General features: G+C 37.0%; 1 protein-coding gene across 3 annotated transcripts in view; it reads right to left on the reverse strand.

Moving 5' to 3' along the window:
- LOC131662997 (leucine-rich repeat and calponin homology domain-containing protein) overlaps positions 1-18,884 on the reverse strand; it is an 858,362-nt gene that overhangs the window by 339,393 nt on the left and 500,085 nt on the right. For 2 of the 3 annotated variants that reach the window (XM_058933049.1, XM_058933048.1), the window contains exon 8: positions 7,871-8,008. The exons of the other annotated variant lie outside the window; for it this stretch is intronic. In XM_058933049.1, coding sequence (XP_058789032.1) covers positions 7,871-8,008 — 138 coding nt within the window. The remainder of the gene's footprint in view (positions 1-7,870; positions 8,009-18,884) is intronic. 3 annotated transcript variants of the gene reach the window in all.

The raw sequence follows: 18,884 nt of genomic DNA on the forward strand, positions 1-18,884 counted from the left end.
CCTGCAGTTTCTTTTCTCTACGTTCTGCTTTTTCCCTTTCTTCTTTCGTCTCTTTCTTTCTTTCTTCTCTCTCTCTCTCTCTCTCTCTCTCTCTTGTTCTTTCCTAACTTTTCCTATTTCCTTCTCCCACCTTTCTTCTCTTCTTTTCCCCTCTGCCTCCATTCTTTCCATTTTTCCCATTATTTCTTTAAACATTTCTGTCCATTCTTTCCTTTCCTCCTCCCATACCTCTCTTAATTCCCTTATGTCTGTCCGTATCTTTTCCATTATTTCTTCTGCACCACTACTTTTTCCCACTTCTCTTATCGTGTTGTCCAATCCTTCTCCCCCCTCTCCATCCATCTCGCTTCCCTCGCTCTCACTCTTGCATCTCTTTGCCTCTCTCATTTCTCCTTTATTATTCTCCCTCCCCGCTCTCTCTCCCCCTCACCACCTTTACTCTTTTCTTCTTTTCCTCCTCTGGGCCTTTCTTATCCAACCTTCCACCTTAATCTCGTAATTTTTCTGTTGTCACAAAGATTTTTCCATCCTATCCCGTATGCCTTAATTCGACTCTCTATAACTACCCGTGATCCCACCTTTATTCCCTGTCTTACCTTTTCTGCCTCTGCCTTTACTTCTTACCGCCCCTCCACTCTACCTGCCTTTCCCGCTTCCTGATTTTCTCTCTTAACTTCAACTTTTCTTTTTTCTTTGTTCCTCTCTCTCTGCTTTTTTCTGATCTTCTCCAAGCCTCTCTCTCTACTCCACTCCTCTTCCGCCTCCACGCTCTTTTCACCTCTATTTCTCTCCTCAAACACTTTTCCTCTTTGACTTTCTCACCAAAACTCGCGGTCACATCCAAGACACGTTCACACTCCCCTCGAGTGAAATCTAACCTCCAATTGATGTAAGTATATTGACGAGTTTAGCGGGTTGCAGTAATTCAGTGAAATTAAGAGAAGAGCTTATAGATAGGACCGTTACACTATTTTACTTGTTTATTAACTAGTTGTTTTTCATTCATTCAGTTCTTCATTCACTCACTGTTTTTTTTTACTTTTTATTGGCATTTTATGTTGTTTATTATATATTTTAATTTTTTTTTATTATTTTATTGTTTATTTTCATTTATTACATATATTTTTTTACATTATCATTTAAATTTAAAAAATTATTGTTATTTGTTTTATTTACTTATTTATTTCTGAGATGTTATTTATTTATTATTTTATTTATTTAATTCTTATATGTTATTTCTTTAATTATTTGTTATATGTTATTCGCATCTTATGTTGTTTATTACATATTTTAATTTTTTTTTTTGTTTATTACATATTTTTTGTTACGCTATCAGTTGAATTATAAAAATAAATAAATTTTAAAAACTTAATTAATTTTTTATTTGAAGATGAAATTAAAGACCTATAATTAATTTTGTGGCAGGCAGGGAGCTCCTTCCTGCCCAACCCCATCCGGCGGGGGCTTCTCCCCCTGCACACCTACCAGGGGCTTCGCCCTTGGACTCCACTGCTCCCTGCTACGAGCTCTCGCAACTTCGCATTCGAATACGAGGGTCGTTTGAAAAGTCCGTGCAAAAATAAAAACTGCTTGATTTTTTTTAATAAATCTTTTTTATTTTTCAACATAGTCTTCTTTTAGGCTTATACACTTCATCCAACGCTGCTCTAGTTTGTTAATCCCTTCCAAATAATAGGATTTGTCCAAGTCTGTAAAATAGGCATTCGTTTCTGCAATCACCTCCTCGTTTGAATAAAATCTTTTCCCCGCCAGCCATTTTTTATATTAGGGAACAAATAGTAGTCCGACGGAGCCAAGTCTAGAGAATAGGGGGGATGTGAAACGAGTTGGAACCCTGTCTCCATCAGTTTTGCGACCACAACTGCTGAGGCGTGAGCTGGCGCATTGTCGTGGTGGAAGAGGACTTTTTTGTGGGCCAATCGTGGACGTTTCTCTAGCAACTTGGTTTTCAAACGATCGAATAACGATGAATAATATTCGCCTGTAATGGTTTTACCCTTTTCCAGATAGTCAATGAAGATTATTCCTTGCGAATCCCACAAGACAGTCGCCATAAACTTCCCGGCCGAAGGAATTGTCTTCGCCTTTCTCGGAACAGATTCCCCCTTGGTAACCCATTGTTCAGACTGTTCTTTGGTCTCAGGAGTGTAATGATGTGCCCATGTTTTATCTACAGTGATGAAACGACGCTTAAAGTGTTGCGGATTTTGCTGGAACAACTGCAAACCATTCTTGCAACACTTCACACGATCTCGTTTTTGGTCAATCGTGAGCAATCGCGGCACCCATCTAGCGGATAGCTTTTTCATGTCCAAATGTTGGTGCAAAATATTATGTACCCGTTTGCCCAAGATGCCTACAGTACTAGCAATCTCACGCACCTTCACTCTTCTGTTAGCCATTACCATATCATGGATTTTATCAATGATTTCTGAAGTGGTAACCTCAACAGGGCGTCCAGAACGTTCAGCGCCTTTTGTGCTCATATGGCCACTCCGAAAATTTTAAAACCACTTATAAACCATTCTAATCGAAGGTGCACAATCACCATAATGTTTATCAAGCTTCTGTTTAATCTCCTGAGGCATTTTGCCTTTGAAAAAGTAATGTTTGATCAATACACGGAATTCTTTTTCGTCCATTTTTTTATAACCACTCGATTTCTTTGATTGAAACGAATGTAAAACGAAAAGTAATTGGCTGAAACTTGGTGTGTGCTCTTCCAAGATATGCCACTAACTGAAAATAACCTTGATACGCACTAGTAGCGCCATCTCTCTAACTTTGCACGGACTTTTCAAACGACCCTCGCATATGTATGTCATTATTTTTGTCTTCGTTTTCAGGCTCTGACAGCCATGGTAATTTCCGGCGGATTGTCGGTATGCGAGTCTACACAGTTAAAAATATCAGATATTACAGACAATGGCGTGGAATTATTTGTAAAAATATCACAATTCAAGACTCCCAAAAAACGATCATTTATCATAGACGAAGAATTCTATCAAATCATCAAGATGTACATGTGAATGCGGCCTAGAAATGCGAAAATTGATAGATTTTTCTTAAATATGCAAATGGGAAAGTGCACAAATCAGCCAATAGGTAGAAACAAGATTGCCAAAATGCCGAGAATAATCGCTGATTTCTTAGATCTACTTTGGATCTACACTTATATACGGAGCATTCGTTCAGAAGAACCTCGGCTACTTTACTTGTGGACGGTGGAGGGGATATGCATACAGTGATGAGTTATGGAGTATGGGGGATCGGCAACGGTTGCTGAACAATACGTAGACGCATCAGAATTAAGTAAAAAACAGACCCACGCCTTGATTACTAATAAATTAAATCTTTTTCCATCAACTTCTAACTCGACTGATACTGCTTCATTATCGTCGGCTTCATCAAATAAAGAAAATATGAGTTCAAACGTGCGACTACCAAATTTTTCTGCTCCAAGTACAGTCACGTCATCTGCGTTGTATCAAAACACGGATTTCGTAATACCGTTTAAAAGAGTAAAAACGCCAGCGTCGCCAAGTATTGACGCAGCTAACGTTGCATCCGTCACGGAAACTATTCATAAAATTTACGAGATACCAAATAATTTCTTCGATGACGATGAAATCTGTGACGAGAGCAGGCCGTGTGCCGGTTTCTCGTCTGCGTTTCTCCCTCCTTCTCCACTCGGCAAGGCGTGGTGGCCAACTTGAGCGCATTAAAGTATGCGCCTAACACTTGGCCTTTTTGTTTCAGCGCTAAGGACGGGCCAGCGCAATTGAGCGTAGAAAATTGAAGAGCGCGGAGAGAGTGAGAAAGAGAGAGAGGGAGAGAGAGAGCGAGCATTAGGCCTATGCAGGGATAGCCAGGCGCGCGACGCGTGACCGATAAGCGGCGCGTCGCGTACCGCCTAACTAATAGGTCAGGAAGGGATAAGAGTGAGCGCCGCTGAGCGGCCGCGAGACGAGCGCGAGAAAAAAAGTGAATGCGCGAGTCCATTCTAGTTCCGGGCAGTGAGAAAGGAAGAGAGCCAGGAAAGATCAACTCGAGGGCAGCAGCCTTGTCAGCTATTACAGCCTTCCGGGATAGCAACCTCCATAGCTTCTACTGTTCCCCGGAACAACGATCTCGCCACGGTTGCAGCTCTCCTTGGAAAGCGACGATGCCATCCACAGCAACTCTTCCGGGATTGCAACCTCACCGATTGCAGCTCTCGACCGAGTAGGCAGCAACGCAACAAGGTCAAGGTTCTTTGTTCTTTTCTGAATCTCTCTTTCTCTCTATACTCTCTCTCCGGTGATGCGATGACCGGTACGCATTGAATAAGGTAGCCAGGCATTCACGTGCCGGCTATTTAAAGGTCCGCGCTTAAGTTTAATTTGTATTAGTGATAGTTGCGACTGGCGAATTGTCAAGGCACTCACGTGCCGGGCAATTCATCCGGTACAGGTTTCTGCGTAATTTTTAAGTAAGTTTGTAAATAGGATAAGTGGGTGATTAATAATTGTTTAGTTAGGAGAGACCACGATACATTTGTTCGCGATGATGCTAAACCGTTTATTTTGTTCTATTTCTTCGTTAGTTGGTCAATAGTTATAGATTATATTATGCGCGCGTATGTTTAGCGTGAATAATTATTAATAATTATAGGTTGTAAGTTTAATTTGATTTTTGTCCATGTATAATTCATTTATTGACCTCCCCTCTCTTTTCTCCCTCAATTGCCTTGAGCGAAAGTGCCTCACTTACCCTGCAAAAGAATTGGTGAGAAGGAGAGAGTATTTTCACAAATCCAAACACCTGTACAATTCACTAATAAAAAATCGAATCCATCGGCGGTGATTTTAAGAAATAATTTACACAAAGACGATGTCCTTTCTGATGTTCCTACAAACTTTTTTGATGTTGACATGAAGCATTGTACAAATTTTATTAATAATAACAAATTTAATAAAAATCCGCCATTATACTTTTTTAATTGTAATATCACGATAAACTTTATTAATAATTATATGTACACAATACTATACTGCATTTTCTCGTTATAAGTTGATAAAATTTTATGTACTACTGCGTTAATTGTAATGTAAACATTGTAATTTTTATAATATATGGATACTTAAAATAAAACTTATTTTATTACGGTTGTAAATATTGATTTTCAAAATAATCTATTGTGACGGTAAACGTCAAATTAGCGCTGATTATTTAACGTAATTGCTGTCTGTGAGGGCAGCACCTCCCGAGGGGACGAAATAGGTAACGAAGGAATTCGGCACGCGAGCAGACGGAACGCGCGCGACAGAATTTGAACCAGTGAAGCACCGACCATCATAGTGTCCGTCCGCTTACGCTATCGTTCCATCAATTCACGTGCCCTTGACATCTACACGCTTCGAAAACAGCAGTAATTAGTGATCCAGGAGTGCAGCCGCCAAGGAGCCTTCCAGTTACGAGCCAGAGGCCAGAACGAGAGAGAGAGAGAGTGTGTGAGGTTTCGCCATCGAGGGCGAAACCAGTGTGTGCGCGCATTCGCGACCCGCGAACAAAACAATACCAAAACTGTTCCGTGCTGTGCGACTTCTCGTGGTTTTCTCCGATCGCCTGCAAGTAGAAGGTAAGCTGGCCAGCTTGATTTCGCGATCGCGATTATATGAATAATAATTTGATTCTAACATTCGATGCGTGCATGTAACGGCTCTAATAACAAAGAGCAGCGAGCGTACCGGCAAAGCGTGTTGTCGACGAGCGAGCGTGCATGTAAACAAACGCGCGGGCCGACCTTTTGTGAATTTTGAGGGATAATAAAAGATCCGATTTACATTACTAACAAGTGTTTTCATTGATTCTCTCATCTCACATAGCTTCCACTCAATTTAGTATAAGTTATTAATGATTATCGGTTGACTGGCGCATACTTTCTCGTGCTCTCCCGGAATAGTAGTGAGCATTGACAATTTCGCGTGTCTTTTTAGTGTAATCGCGCGAACATAACAATTAAACGGTTTTACCCCGTTACACTATATATATATTTATTGTATAAACTTTGCGTTATGTATATGTTAATACTTTGAAATTGTCCATAATGCATAACATTTTAATAGATTTTTCATTAGAAAAAATTACTAATTTATATATTACAATTTAAATTTCATCGAACATTTCGCGCCATGGATTATTACAAACATACCTTTCACCCAACCTGCTATACTATTAAAAATAAACGTCTGCTATAATCCGTGCTTGTTTCCATGCATAATATTAAATATGCAATATTCGATTTTATTAATTGTATGTCATTATTAATATGTAATATAGAATGAACTATAAACTAAAAATAGTATGAAAACTTCCATATAGCGTCCTTCGTCTTAAAAAATAGTATATGCACCGCGTGCATTGGTTTTCGCACACTTTGTGCATAAGGTACTATTCTGCAATCATTATTATAAAAATGTCAAAAATAGTATTATTCACAAAATGACCTGTTTTAAATAGAGTCTATTTATTTGTTTTCAATTGCTTCTTAACTTCAACTTTTGCAACAAATAATTGCAATATTTTTAGTTTGATTCCATTTTAGAACATATAATATACAGAGGAGGTACTCTATCACGGTAATGACGAGGACTTACTGACTATTTATTTTTCTGAATTGGAATTAAATGTGAATGGTATATTTAACGATAAACATACATGTATTTAATAGTATTATCAAACACAAATGTAAAAATCAAACTTACATTACATCTTGTAACGAGCGCCGTCACAATTCTGCGTGTTTAAATATTCTGTGGCGGATGTGCTCGTTAAGGATTAAAAAGTCGCCACCGATGGCAAGTTGACACACAGCGCCACCGGGCTTCAGAGAATAGCCCAAGAACGAAAGAGATAGAGGGGAAGAGAGCGCGCGCGATAAGCAAAAAAGGTACGGACACTTTTGGTTCAGCCAAGCTAGGAGACGGATGTCTTCTTTGCGCGAGCACGCGATTAGAGCAACAGTCTTGACAAGGACATTAGAAAAGCCGGGGTGACGCGTAGATTCACGAGGTGATAGTGGAGCGTTCGTGAGGAGGCGCCCGGAGCGGACTAGGACGACAGGCACTGCGAGTTTCCCCGGGGCGCCAGCGAGTGCGCGCTGTGACCGAGAAAAAGAGAGAGGAGAGCTCGCCGCACCACAGCGAGTCTTCGGGGACAGATCGTCCAGCGCCACCCGGACACCGTGGAAAGGCGAACGGGGCGATCGGTCAACGAGAGCGTCCAGGAGCCCGAAGAACCACCAACTGCAGCGTCGTCCCCGAGGCCGACCTTCTCGCGAGCGAAGTAAGCCACCCCATTGGATGCGAGCGTGTGAGTTTAGAAACGCGGACTCGTCGTTGTTCTTCTCTCTCTCTCTCTCTCTCGCGGTGATTCGAGCGTCAATGAGAAGCGTAAAATCTCTCGGGCATCTACTTTCGGCAATCATGTCAGCTTCCCGTAAATAAACGGCCGATTTGTGATATTCAAGATTAGCGCACGCTGTCATTATTTATTCCCGTTAACGGCTCTTTCCCCTCCTTCGCCCGTGAAAGAAATCCACGGCTCTGCCTTTGTTTCCCGCGGCTTCGCGCCCGTTTTCAGGCAGCGCATCCGAAGTCGCAATAGCAGCCGACAAGAAGCAGCAGCAGCCAACAGGCTACAGGCCCGGGCAGCGGTGAACCCAGTACAGGCGGATAATACGGCGCTGTGCCGAGGACACCCGGCTGACCAATAAATCCGATAAATTTCTTCAACGGTCTTTTATTTAAATAATAAACGCATACCGTTACAATCTATTACTTTTAAATATAAACAATAAACAACAAACCTGTAAGTTTGTATGTGACCTAAAGATTGTTTTTTATCCCCATCAACGTGAGACAACGTGTTAGTAGTTTCAATTGGTGAGATTATCTGTGCCAAACTATTTTTTTGTGATGATCCAAGAAGTGGTTTTTCTGTATTACTGAAAAATAATAATACACATTGATAATAACGCATGCATGCCTAAATTACTGTACCGAAACATTGAAATCATAACTAAATTAACTACCTCACATAAAAAAGACGTAAAAAACCATTGTAAATATCAAAAGTTAGTAAAAGTCAATTATATGATTTCGTTCCGCAACAATCATATAGGAAATCATTTACGAAAAAATGTAAGCTAACCAACAGATAAACGTGTAAAATATTATGCATATAATTTAGTCAAGACTCCAGGCATCGAAATCTGTATAGATTTGTAAGAATAATAAGAGTCCTTATTTTACAGTTTGCACATTAGCTGGTCAGAATCTATACAGTATGTAAATTAAGTGAATCCAGATTGGTATACTCAGGAAAAAATGATTAAAGTTATCACTATTTAATTAATTTAATAAACGCTGTTTGATTTTTCATTATTTAGTTGAAAATATGAAATTACTTCTTTGATTCACTGCAGATTTTATAGGAAACAGCAAATACTCAATTGATAAAATTAAAAAATAAATAATAATTAATTGAACCTTGAAATGTTCATGTTCACTTCTATGAAACAAGATAATCAATAAAATTAATTTTTCTCTATATTAGTGTCGTCAACGCTTCGCCGCTCATCTCTCGTTTGTATTAATATTGAAATTCACATTTGAATCAAATAAAAACTATTATAAAATTCAACGCATACATAAAACAGTTCTATTATTGGACGTGTTTAATATCCATAGAAGTGAGTTGGCAAAAAAATTTTCAATTACGTTGATATTCATAGATTAATTATAATTTCAAATCTAATAACGTAGCAAATTTTTAGGTGTTAGTTAATTAACTATAGATAATGGTTAGTGTATCAATTTCATTTCTCCTTGAATAATTAAATATTTTTATATCTCCACCATTATAGATTCAATAAACTAAATTACAAAGTTATTGAGAGTGACACCCAAACTCTAACTAAATACTAATATACAAATGTCATTAGTCATAATCAATTGTATATGAGTATTTAGTTGGAATTCGGGTGTCACTCTCAATAACTTTGTAATTTAGTTTATTGAATTAATTTCTCCTTCTTCTTCTAAATAAATCATACCATCCACTGCGCTTGACAATTTAATTTTCTTTTTTTTTAATATATTTTTCTACGATTTAAAACTTTTCGTAAAGTATCTTCATAGCAGCAGTCTATTTACAAAAATACTGTAACTCAATTTCGAGTTTCGGCTCGTTCGAAACAGTATTTTTTGCAAACTCTATTGTTTAAATTTCACTTTCAGCAACATAACTATCATTTTTTATTATTTACCTATTCATTTCTAATAATTTCGAGGTTATGTTTATAAGTAACATTTCAAAAAATTTCATGAATAAATTCCTGCAGTAGATGAACCGAAGTTAGTCCAGGGTATTTTATTTACTTTTCAATGAATGTCATTACTTTCAAAATTTTGTAAATAATTTAGCTAAGATATTATCTGAATATAATTTATAGAGACATTATAGAAAGAAAAGACGATATATAATTATCAATTGGTTATTTAACTTGTTTGATATTGTGTTTATAAAATTTTATAATTCGGATTATTAAATATATATGTTAGGCTATAGATAGGCTATAGATTTCTCTACTTTCAAACATTTAGAAATAATAATTGAGAGAATAATTAATTCAAATGGACAATGAGTTAGAAAAAGAGTGATAGTAAAATATAAATATATATTTGTTTGATTATGATAATACAAATAATTGCTATTGATAACTGAAGAAATAAAATTTTTGAGAAAAGTTTTTAAGAATCAAGAATTCACATTTATTTTGTCAAAAACTTTTTTCCCTTATATTGATTATACAAAAATATTTTGTTATAAAAAAAACATTTTTACGAACGCTGTTCTTATATCGGTACGCTTTCTCAAATTCATTAAAAGTGCTGTTACTATGTAAGAATTAGGTTTCCTCTTGAATAACAATTCTACTAACCCACTACTTTGATTATTGCTGTCATTGGCTATAATTAGTCTAGTCGCCAGAGGGATCTCCGTGGCCATTTTAATTTATATAGGAACACTAAGATTTTTTAAATGTATTTTGACGCGCTGAACACGAATATCAATAGTGTTTTACGATCTGACAGTTGAATAATTTGTTATAAACAATTTAAATGATTAAAGCGCTTTATCTTTTGAACAAAAAGAGATGGAAAGATGTGACCAGGAAAGTTATGTTCCTTAATCTATGACAAACAAATTCATTTTTTATGTTTCTCGCTAAAGTTATTAGAACCGGTGGTATTATTAATTAATTGCAAAAGTTGGCGCAACGTCGAGGCGCCCGGACAAATTCATCTATAACTCAGCTTCTAATGAATATTTTTTATTGGCTGACGTCTTACTTTAAAGATAAAAGTGTATCCTATATTTGTATGTGGTAAAAAACATTTTTATTGATGTACAAACAAGCAGGAAGCCAAAAATGTCAATATTTTCGCTGTTTTTTTGATAGTCTATTTGTTTATAAGAGTATAAATGAATGTTCCGGGTCAAAAACTCACTTAAAAATTACACATGGCGGTAGAATTTTACTTCTAGATTAATACTCATTTTGATTTTTGAAAAAATATTGAATACAATTGAAGTTATCGACGTTTTAACGATCGCTCGCGCCACGGCGATATGTTGGTGCGCGGCATCCGCCAAGCAGTCGTCATCGTCATCGATGGCAATGAAACACATCTCTCGGAGATTATACTAGTCTCCATTCTAATTTGTCATACACTAATTATGAGAGTGAATTGTCGACAAGTTAGTAACTTCTTTAATTATTAGCCCATTGTTTTTTGAAGTATTCTATAAAAGGTCTAATAGGATCCACGCATATGTGCCATCCACGCATATGAAATATTCCCTACTTTAGGACGAATTTTTAACTTTTTTAATACGATGTAGTATTTTTCAATTTAACTTTTGTAACGAAAGCTCGTTCGTTAACCATTATTTAAAGATGGGCAAGTGAGGCGCACTCGCTCATAACAATTGAGACGGGAAGGGGGAAGAGGTAAAGAAATGAAAATGGTTAATAAATTATACACACAAACAAATTCGCATTTTAACAAATCTAATTAAATCAAACAAAAATTAAACTACACTTAAACTTCGCAATACCACACATTAACAAATCGCATAAGAATAAGCCGCATCACATAAACTCTTAATCTAATAAATACAACGATGTTTTTAACACCTATTACAAAAGAGAACAAGTTAACTAACTAATCGTGCTTACTAATCCATACAAAACACAATGCGAGTCGCCCGGCGAGGGATCGTCTGGACGATTTCTTTTTCAGCCATTTATTACCCGACCGTAATTAGGGCAAGTAGCCGGCGTGTGCACGCCTTGCTACCCACCTAATATTAAAAATTACGCACAGTGCCGTCGTTGCATAGAGAGAGAGAAAGAGAGAGAGTTTAATTTGCAAACTTGACCTTTGATGCAGGAGCGGGAGTTATGGCTGTGCCCTGCGCACGGTGTTGCAGGTCGTCGCTGGGCAACTCCTGCCGGCTTCCCAGGTAGCGTCCCAGATAGATACAGGACCAAGTCGTCTTCTCCTCTCAGTTTCTTCTCGGTCCTTTGTCCTCGGCTGAACTTCTGACTTTTTCACCGCTGGCCGTTCACCGTCTTACTCCGATCGACTCGGAAAACCTTCTAACTCTGCAATCGATTTACTACCGTCTGTGTCGCTCGTTTTTCCTCGCCATCTACAGCTTCTTCGTCGATCTTTTCTCTCTCCACTTGACCTACTTATTAGGCGGCGCGCGACCAATGCGCTAATTGGTTCAAAACGCGCGCCTGCCTAATCTTGCGTAGGGCACGCACGCCCCCAACTATTTCTCTCTCTCTCTCTAACATCTCTATACTCACTGTCACCAGCGTAGCAGCTTCGGGCCTGCTTGGCAATCTCCGTCAACTGAAACAGAGACCATGCATTAGAGACATTCTTAAATGCGCCTAACGCTGGTCACCGTGTCTTGTCAAGAGAGAGGGGAATTTGGGATAATTCCGACGAGAACAAGCGCAACGCTTGCTCTCGTCACACTTTCAGATATAAAAATACCACATTACTTACTTTGTCGCATATTATTTTATATTAGAAACCCTGGAATAATCGGCGATTTTTGGCGTATGCGTGTATGAATTTTGAAGGTATCATTCAAAAAAAAATATCATTTTTTTTATTTTGCGTATCAATTGAATAATGATATTTTTTACAAAATACCCATTTTTCTGGTTAAAATACTTGTAAAGTACTTATTTTGAAATTCTCACGTAGAGTAAACGCTACTCACTTGTTTACTCTGCGTTTTTCATTTTGCAAGTTACAACTTGCATTTGTTTCGTTCGGGCAAGGCATTCTCCGTTCGATTCTGTCAATATAAACTTGACTAGTGACAACTAAGGTTTGATTGGAATAGATCGTCATGGCATTCAGAAATAGTAATAAATGTACTGTTTGATATTAATTAGTGTGTAATTTGTCAAAAATATGTTAATATCAAAACCACTACTACTGAAGCTGGTTGTACATGTATACGAGAGGCTGCTACTGTACGCCAAGATGACGTTTTTCTACGACTTCAGGTGTTGGGCAGCGACGGTATGTTTATATTATTTGCTGTTTGATAAATTGATCTGAACATTTGTGATTCGATATAATACAAGAACCGCTAATTTCCATAGAACGTAGATTGATATAGGCTGATAAATTTTTAGCTGGTTTTCAATATCACTCGCAAACTTGCTGTAAACCTTATACGGATCAAAGAGCATTGAGCAGAATAAAAAATAAGAGAACCGCTGATGAAATTATCTGTAACAATAAACATAATAATAGCGAAAATGATGAGGAAATCGTATACAATAAAAATGCAGTTGGCACGGATCAAAAAGAATAAAACTACAAACGGAAATGAAGCGTGATGATTTCTGTACTATTTGTGGTTGTACGAGGGTGGTCCGATAAGTACTTAGCCTACAAAAGAAAAACGAAAATTTTGGAAAAGTGGTGTTTTATTTTTCAACATAGTCTCCTTTTAGTTCGATACACTTGGCCCAGCGATGCTCCAACTTCTTTAACCCGTCTGAAAAATACGTTTCCTCGAGGTCTGAAAAGTAGGCTTCCGTGGCAGCGATTACCTCCTCATTCGACTCAAATTTCTGCCCGGCGAGTGACTTTTTCAAGTTTGGAAACAAAAAGCACGGAGCTAAATCTGGAGAATACGGTGGATGGGGCAGCAGTTCGTAGTCTAATTCGACCAATTTGGCCATGGCGACGGCGGAGGTGTGAGCCGGTGCGTTGTCATGGTGGAAGAGCACTTTTTTCTTCGCCAAATGGGGCCGTTTTTTCTGCAATTCGACGTCGAATCGGCCCAATAATTCGGCATAGTACAGCCCTGTGACCGTTTTGCCCCTCTCCAGGTAGTCAATATAGATCACAACTTGTGAATCCCAGAAAACGGTGGCCATCACCTTTTCGGCCGATGGGGTAGTATTCGCCTTCTTCGGAGCACTTTCGCCGGGTAAAGTGCACTGTTTCGACTGTTCCTTGGTCTCTGGTGTATACCACTGGATCCATGTTTCGTCGATTGTCACGAAACGACGCAGAAACTCCTTCGGATTGCGCTTAAACAGCGTCAGACATCGCTCTGAAGTTGTCTCACGGTTGCGCTTGTTGTCCGGAGTGAGCAAACGCGGCACCCATCGCACCGACAGCTTTCTCATGCCCAAAATTTCATGCAGGACATAACCCACGCGATCTTTTGAGATGTCTACGATCTTAGCTATCTCGCGCACCTTCAATCGTCGATCTGCCAATACGAGATCGTGAATTTTTGTCACGTTATCCTCCGTGGTAGCCGTTTTTGGAGCACCTCGACGTGGCTCGTCAAAAATCGACGTGCGACCACGTTGAAACTCGTTAAACCAATTTTTGACGGTCTTCATCAAAGGAGAAGAGTCACCGTACAAAGCATCCAAGCGCTTTTTGATTTCGCTGCGCGATTTCCCTTCCAAAAACAAAAATCGAATCACCGACCGATACTGCTCTTTTTCCATTTTTCAAAAATCAACGGACACACTTGCTTTCACACGCTCTCAAAAATAAACTACAACTCCGATTCGGCTGAAATCTTGACAGTAACCATCGAGAAGGTTGTACTACGTGATAGAATATTTCTTTTGCAAGAGTGGCGCCATCGGGTGGTGAGGCTAAGTACTTATCGGACTACCCTCGTACAAGAAAAAATAATGGTAAGGTATTATGTGCCATTGAGAAATTAGACTTCGCAAAACGTTTCTTCAATGCAATGTGTTGTTCGCGATGATGTATACCTAAAACTTACACATTATAATAGAGTCGAAAAAATACTAGAAACCAACTTGAAGAACCATAGAAATTGCATGGTTTCGTACATGTATAAATATAAAAATACTGAGCAAGCGCAGAAATTAATTTATGTTTAAATGAGAATGCAGATGAACTTCTTGGTAATTCGAGCGACGCTCGACAAAATCTTACAGTATTAGATTAGCAGATATCAAACACCATTAAATCAATTGAGTCATAGATTCTTTTAGGTGAAATTTTTTCACTAAATGATTTATTAAAACTAGTTTTTAGCAAGTATGGAATCGATAACGTAAAACATTCAAAATTGAAGTTAGCCTTGAAGAATTATTTGGAAGGCCGGATTGTTTTCATAAAAAGAAAACAAAAAATAAATCTGAAATTTTCCATTCAATTAACACAGAAAATGTTATATTAAAGGCTTTTGAACATAATTGCGTATCAACTCAAAGTTATTGAAAGTTGTAAGCGCTTTTCAGATAATATGTTCAATTCGTCGTCTACCGACAAAAAGTCAATTACTCACAAACCTGGGTCTTTTTATCTATTTTACTACAAAAAGTAGAAATATTTTGACAGCACCGAATCGCTTAGGGCTCTCAATTTCATATGATGAAATTTTGAAAATTAGGACTCAGCTTGCTTCTTACACCGTGAAATATTCTTTTAATACAGCGCCCATTCTTAGTCAATTTAATACGTCGAATTATGTGACCGCGGTTTTCGATAATTTCGACTGAAATGAAACTTCCGGTCTTCACTATTCTCGGAATTCAGTTATCGTGCTATTTCAAGATAAATCAGAGAATATCAATAAAAAACGGAATGTGACGAAATGCGGAGTAGATAAACGATCAAGATCATTTAAATCATTATTGGAGTGCCAAAAAATTATACATTATGATAGATCTAAAAAGGAAATAATATTACCACCTGATTTTGTTATGAAACAAGGAGAAGAAAAATTATCACTTGATAGTTTTATAAAAAGTTTAAATTCAAGCGATTTTTTGTGGTACCTATCAAGAATAGATGTTTCCACCGACGGAAGTAAAATATCAACTTGCTCAACCAACCAAAGAGTCCCTACCTGGAGTTCATTCAATTCAATACTTTCTACAGATGATCGCACTAAACAAAAGGTTGGGTATTTTCCAGTTATCCCAGCACCTATTACCGATGTAAGCACAGTTAATATATGTTTGAAAAATTTTAATGATATTTTAGATCAACTTGATTTAAAGTACTTAGTAGTTTATTGCGACGAAGGTGTGTACAAATTAGCTCGTAAAATCAAGTTTGAATGTGGAGCAGAATTTGAAAATATTATTTTAGCTCTTGGCGATTTTCATATAATTAAAGTTGTATTAGGTTGTCTCGAAAAGTACTTAAAAGTAGTGGCGTTGAACAAATTTTTGTAGAAACTAATATATTTGGAAGTAAAGTATTTGAACAAATACTTGATGCAACTAATTATGCACGCTATTATAAATTTTATACTTATCTAACAGAAACATTAAGAAGACTTCAACTAATGGAATTTTTCACCCGGCGCAGACTCGAAAAAAATGATAATATTATTGAAATGATAATAATGTTGCACGAATGTTCAGAATCAAAGGAAAATGACAAATCTAAAATAATTTTTGATAATTTGAAAGGTCATGCAATAAAATTATTAGATAAGTTTAATGAATTCGTTGAAGAATTGTGCAAGAAATCCGAAATGTTTAAATATTGAAATAATATTTTAATTTTAATAAATTTGTTATTAAACTTGATCCGTGCAGATCGCACAGGTAATTTTACTTTGCATTTGAATACTATAGAAAAACTTCAACATATTTTTCATATAATGGATAGAATAAACTATGCAAGATGGTGTGCTGTTTACTTAGCTGATATGCGTTCCCTGTAGGAAAAATATCTAGAGGCATGCGAGCAACTCATGAAAGGGCGTTTTTAGGTTAAGAGATCTGACGTACCTTATACATCAACCGCCTCAGATCAGGTTCTTGAACAATCAATCAATAGAACATCGAAAAATCCTACTGGCGTAAAAGTTTCGATGTAGAAAAAAGAGTTTGTTGCAGTTTATGATTTGACTTACCATGAGTTTTTAGCTGCCAGTAATCTCTTTAAGGATATTATTGATTTCTCTAACAACGATGAAGAGTTACTAGTTCATTATGATTTCTCAGAAAAATCAACCCTCAATTCAGAAGAGACTAAACAATTTCTCTAATGGATTTATTCTTTAATTGTTTAAATATGAATTATCAGACAAAAATATATTATTCAACGAAAATGGTTTGACGAGAAAAGAAGCTGATAATTGAAAGTTGATTGCATGATTAGAAGCTGAAAATTTCGATACATAAGAAACTTGGAATGTATGTGTAGATACTGGTATGATTATCGATTTCATGTTAGCTATGAGAACAATTTCATGGAAAAATTGTACATTTGGCGATTTAGCTGCTAAGTTTTGTAAATATATTAATTATTTGACTACACTCCAAAATATAACGCAAATCAACTTTGTATTTGATTCATACTTCGATTTATCAATAAAAATGTTCGAATACCAAAGAAGATTGAATTCAACGATGACAATACTTTACAGCACGATTAACGAGAAAACTGCGTTGCCGAAAGATCCAAATACTTTTTGGGGCTCATCAAAAAATAAAATATTATTTCAAATTTTTTTGCATGACTACATAAAGCAATATAAAGACTTTCAATTACTTCATATGACATTCAGTACAATAAATGACGAACCAAGTATCTCAAATCGAGGCAGTATTGATCCTAAATTACAGAGAGAAGATATGGAAGAAGCTGACGTAAAAATATTAGTACACATTGATCATGCTGTGAATAAGGGGTTCAATAACGTATTCGTTATATCATCGGACACAGATGTTATTGTTTTAGTCACGCACTTCTATAGGTTTTTCAAACGCCACGGTTTACAGGTAATAATTTCAATCAGAGTAAAAATTTATAAATCATTTGCCATGTACGGATAATTTTCTATTATTTTAGACTCTGTGAGCTCATGCAGGAATTGGTAATAGTGTTAGAGATATACCCATTCATCTTTTGGCTGAATTTCATGGAGACGAATTATGCGATGTTTTACCAAGCCTGCATTATCTTACTGGTGCAGATTATACCAGTAAGGTTGGTATTAAATTGAAAGGTTTGTAAACAAATTCCAAAGAATTTTTGCAGACTTTTGGTAGGGTGTTAAGTGACAACTTTTAAATTTTCTTAATCCTGATTAATATTGTGTATTAGTATTATGTATAATTGCGCCGCGCGTATTAGTTGTACGCATTGGGTACGCGTGGGCGGTTTAGTGGGCGCGTGGTGGCGCTCCCGCACTGCATTACTGTATCACCCACGCCTAATAACTCATTCTCGTGCGACAGTTAATCACGGACAGTCGTGCCACAGCTTTGTTCTCTTCAGAATTACGTCATAGAGATTATATTCAGTTCTTTTGTAAATTTGTCTTTCTTGTTTATAATCGGTTTTCATCTCAGTTTTCTTGTCAATCAGTTTTTGTCATTAATTTCTAAAACCAGTATATATATATTACCAAATGGGTGTTTAAATTATACCCATGATACCGTCCCCGAAATAAATAGTAATATTAAATAACGCGTAATAAATTACGTTACGTTAACAATTTATAAGAACGCATATTCAGAATATTAAGTTTTAGCAAATTAAGTATATATATATCTTGAATCATATATACACATATGTATATATTTAACTATATATATCTATCTTAAATCTGTAACCGATCCCTATGATAACGTTTTGAATACGTTAAAATAGGGAGGATAATATTATACGATTAGTGTAGAAATCAGGGATAAGACTGATAGTACACATTCGCATTATTTAACAAAACAAAATGACGGACTCTGCAGCAGTAGCAGCAGCGCAACAGCAGGCGTAAGAGCAGCAACAAGCAACTCTCGTTATGCTGCAATCGGCATCAGCGAGTTTTGCTCTGCAAAATTCCTTGTTAGGAATCCCAGAGTTCGATGGAAGGAATCTTCCATTAAAAGATTTTATTCAAGACATAAAAAATGGATCTGCCACAGTACCTATCGCCCAAAGATCAAACTATGTAAAAGCCGTCATAGCAAAATTAATGGGGGCTGGTTAGGGCCTGTTTGTATGGCAAAACCGTTAATACTGCGGAAGAATTAACGGTTGCGTTAAAGGAAAGATTTGCACCGTGTAAGGATTTTGCTTATTATGATGCAAGATTACACGCGTTAAGAATGAAAGAGGGTGACACTGTCGGAGATTTTCATGACCGAATAAATATATTGTTGAATTGTGCAGAACATGCATTAAAAGACGAATTGGGAGCACAATTTAATGAGATTATGTTGACACCATTGAAGTCAGCTGTAGTAAAGATAT

The sequence above is a fragment of the Phymastichus coffea genome, unplaced genomic scaffold (genome assembly GCF_024137745.1).
Source record: "Phymastichus coffea isolate CEN01 unplaced genomic scaffold, Cenicafe_Pcof_1.1 PCOF00029, whole genome shotgun sequence".
NCBI lineage: Eukaryota > Metazoa > Arthropoda > Insecta > Hymenoptera > Eulophidae > Phymastichus > Phymastichus coffea.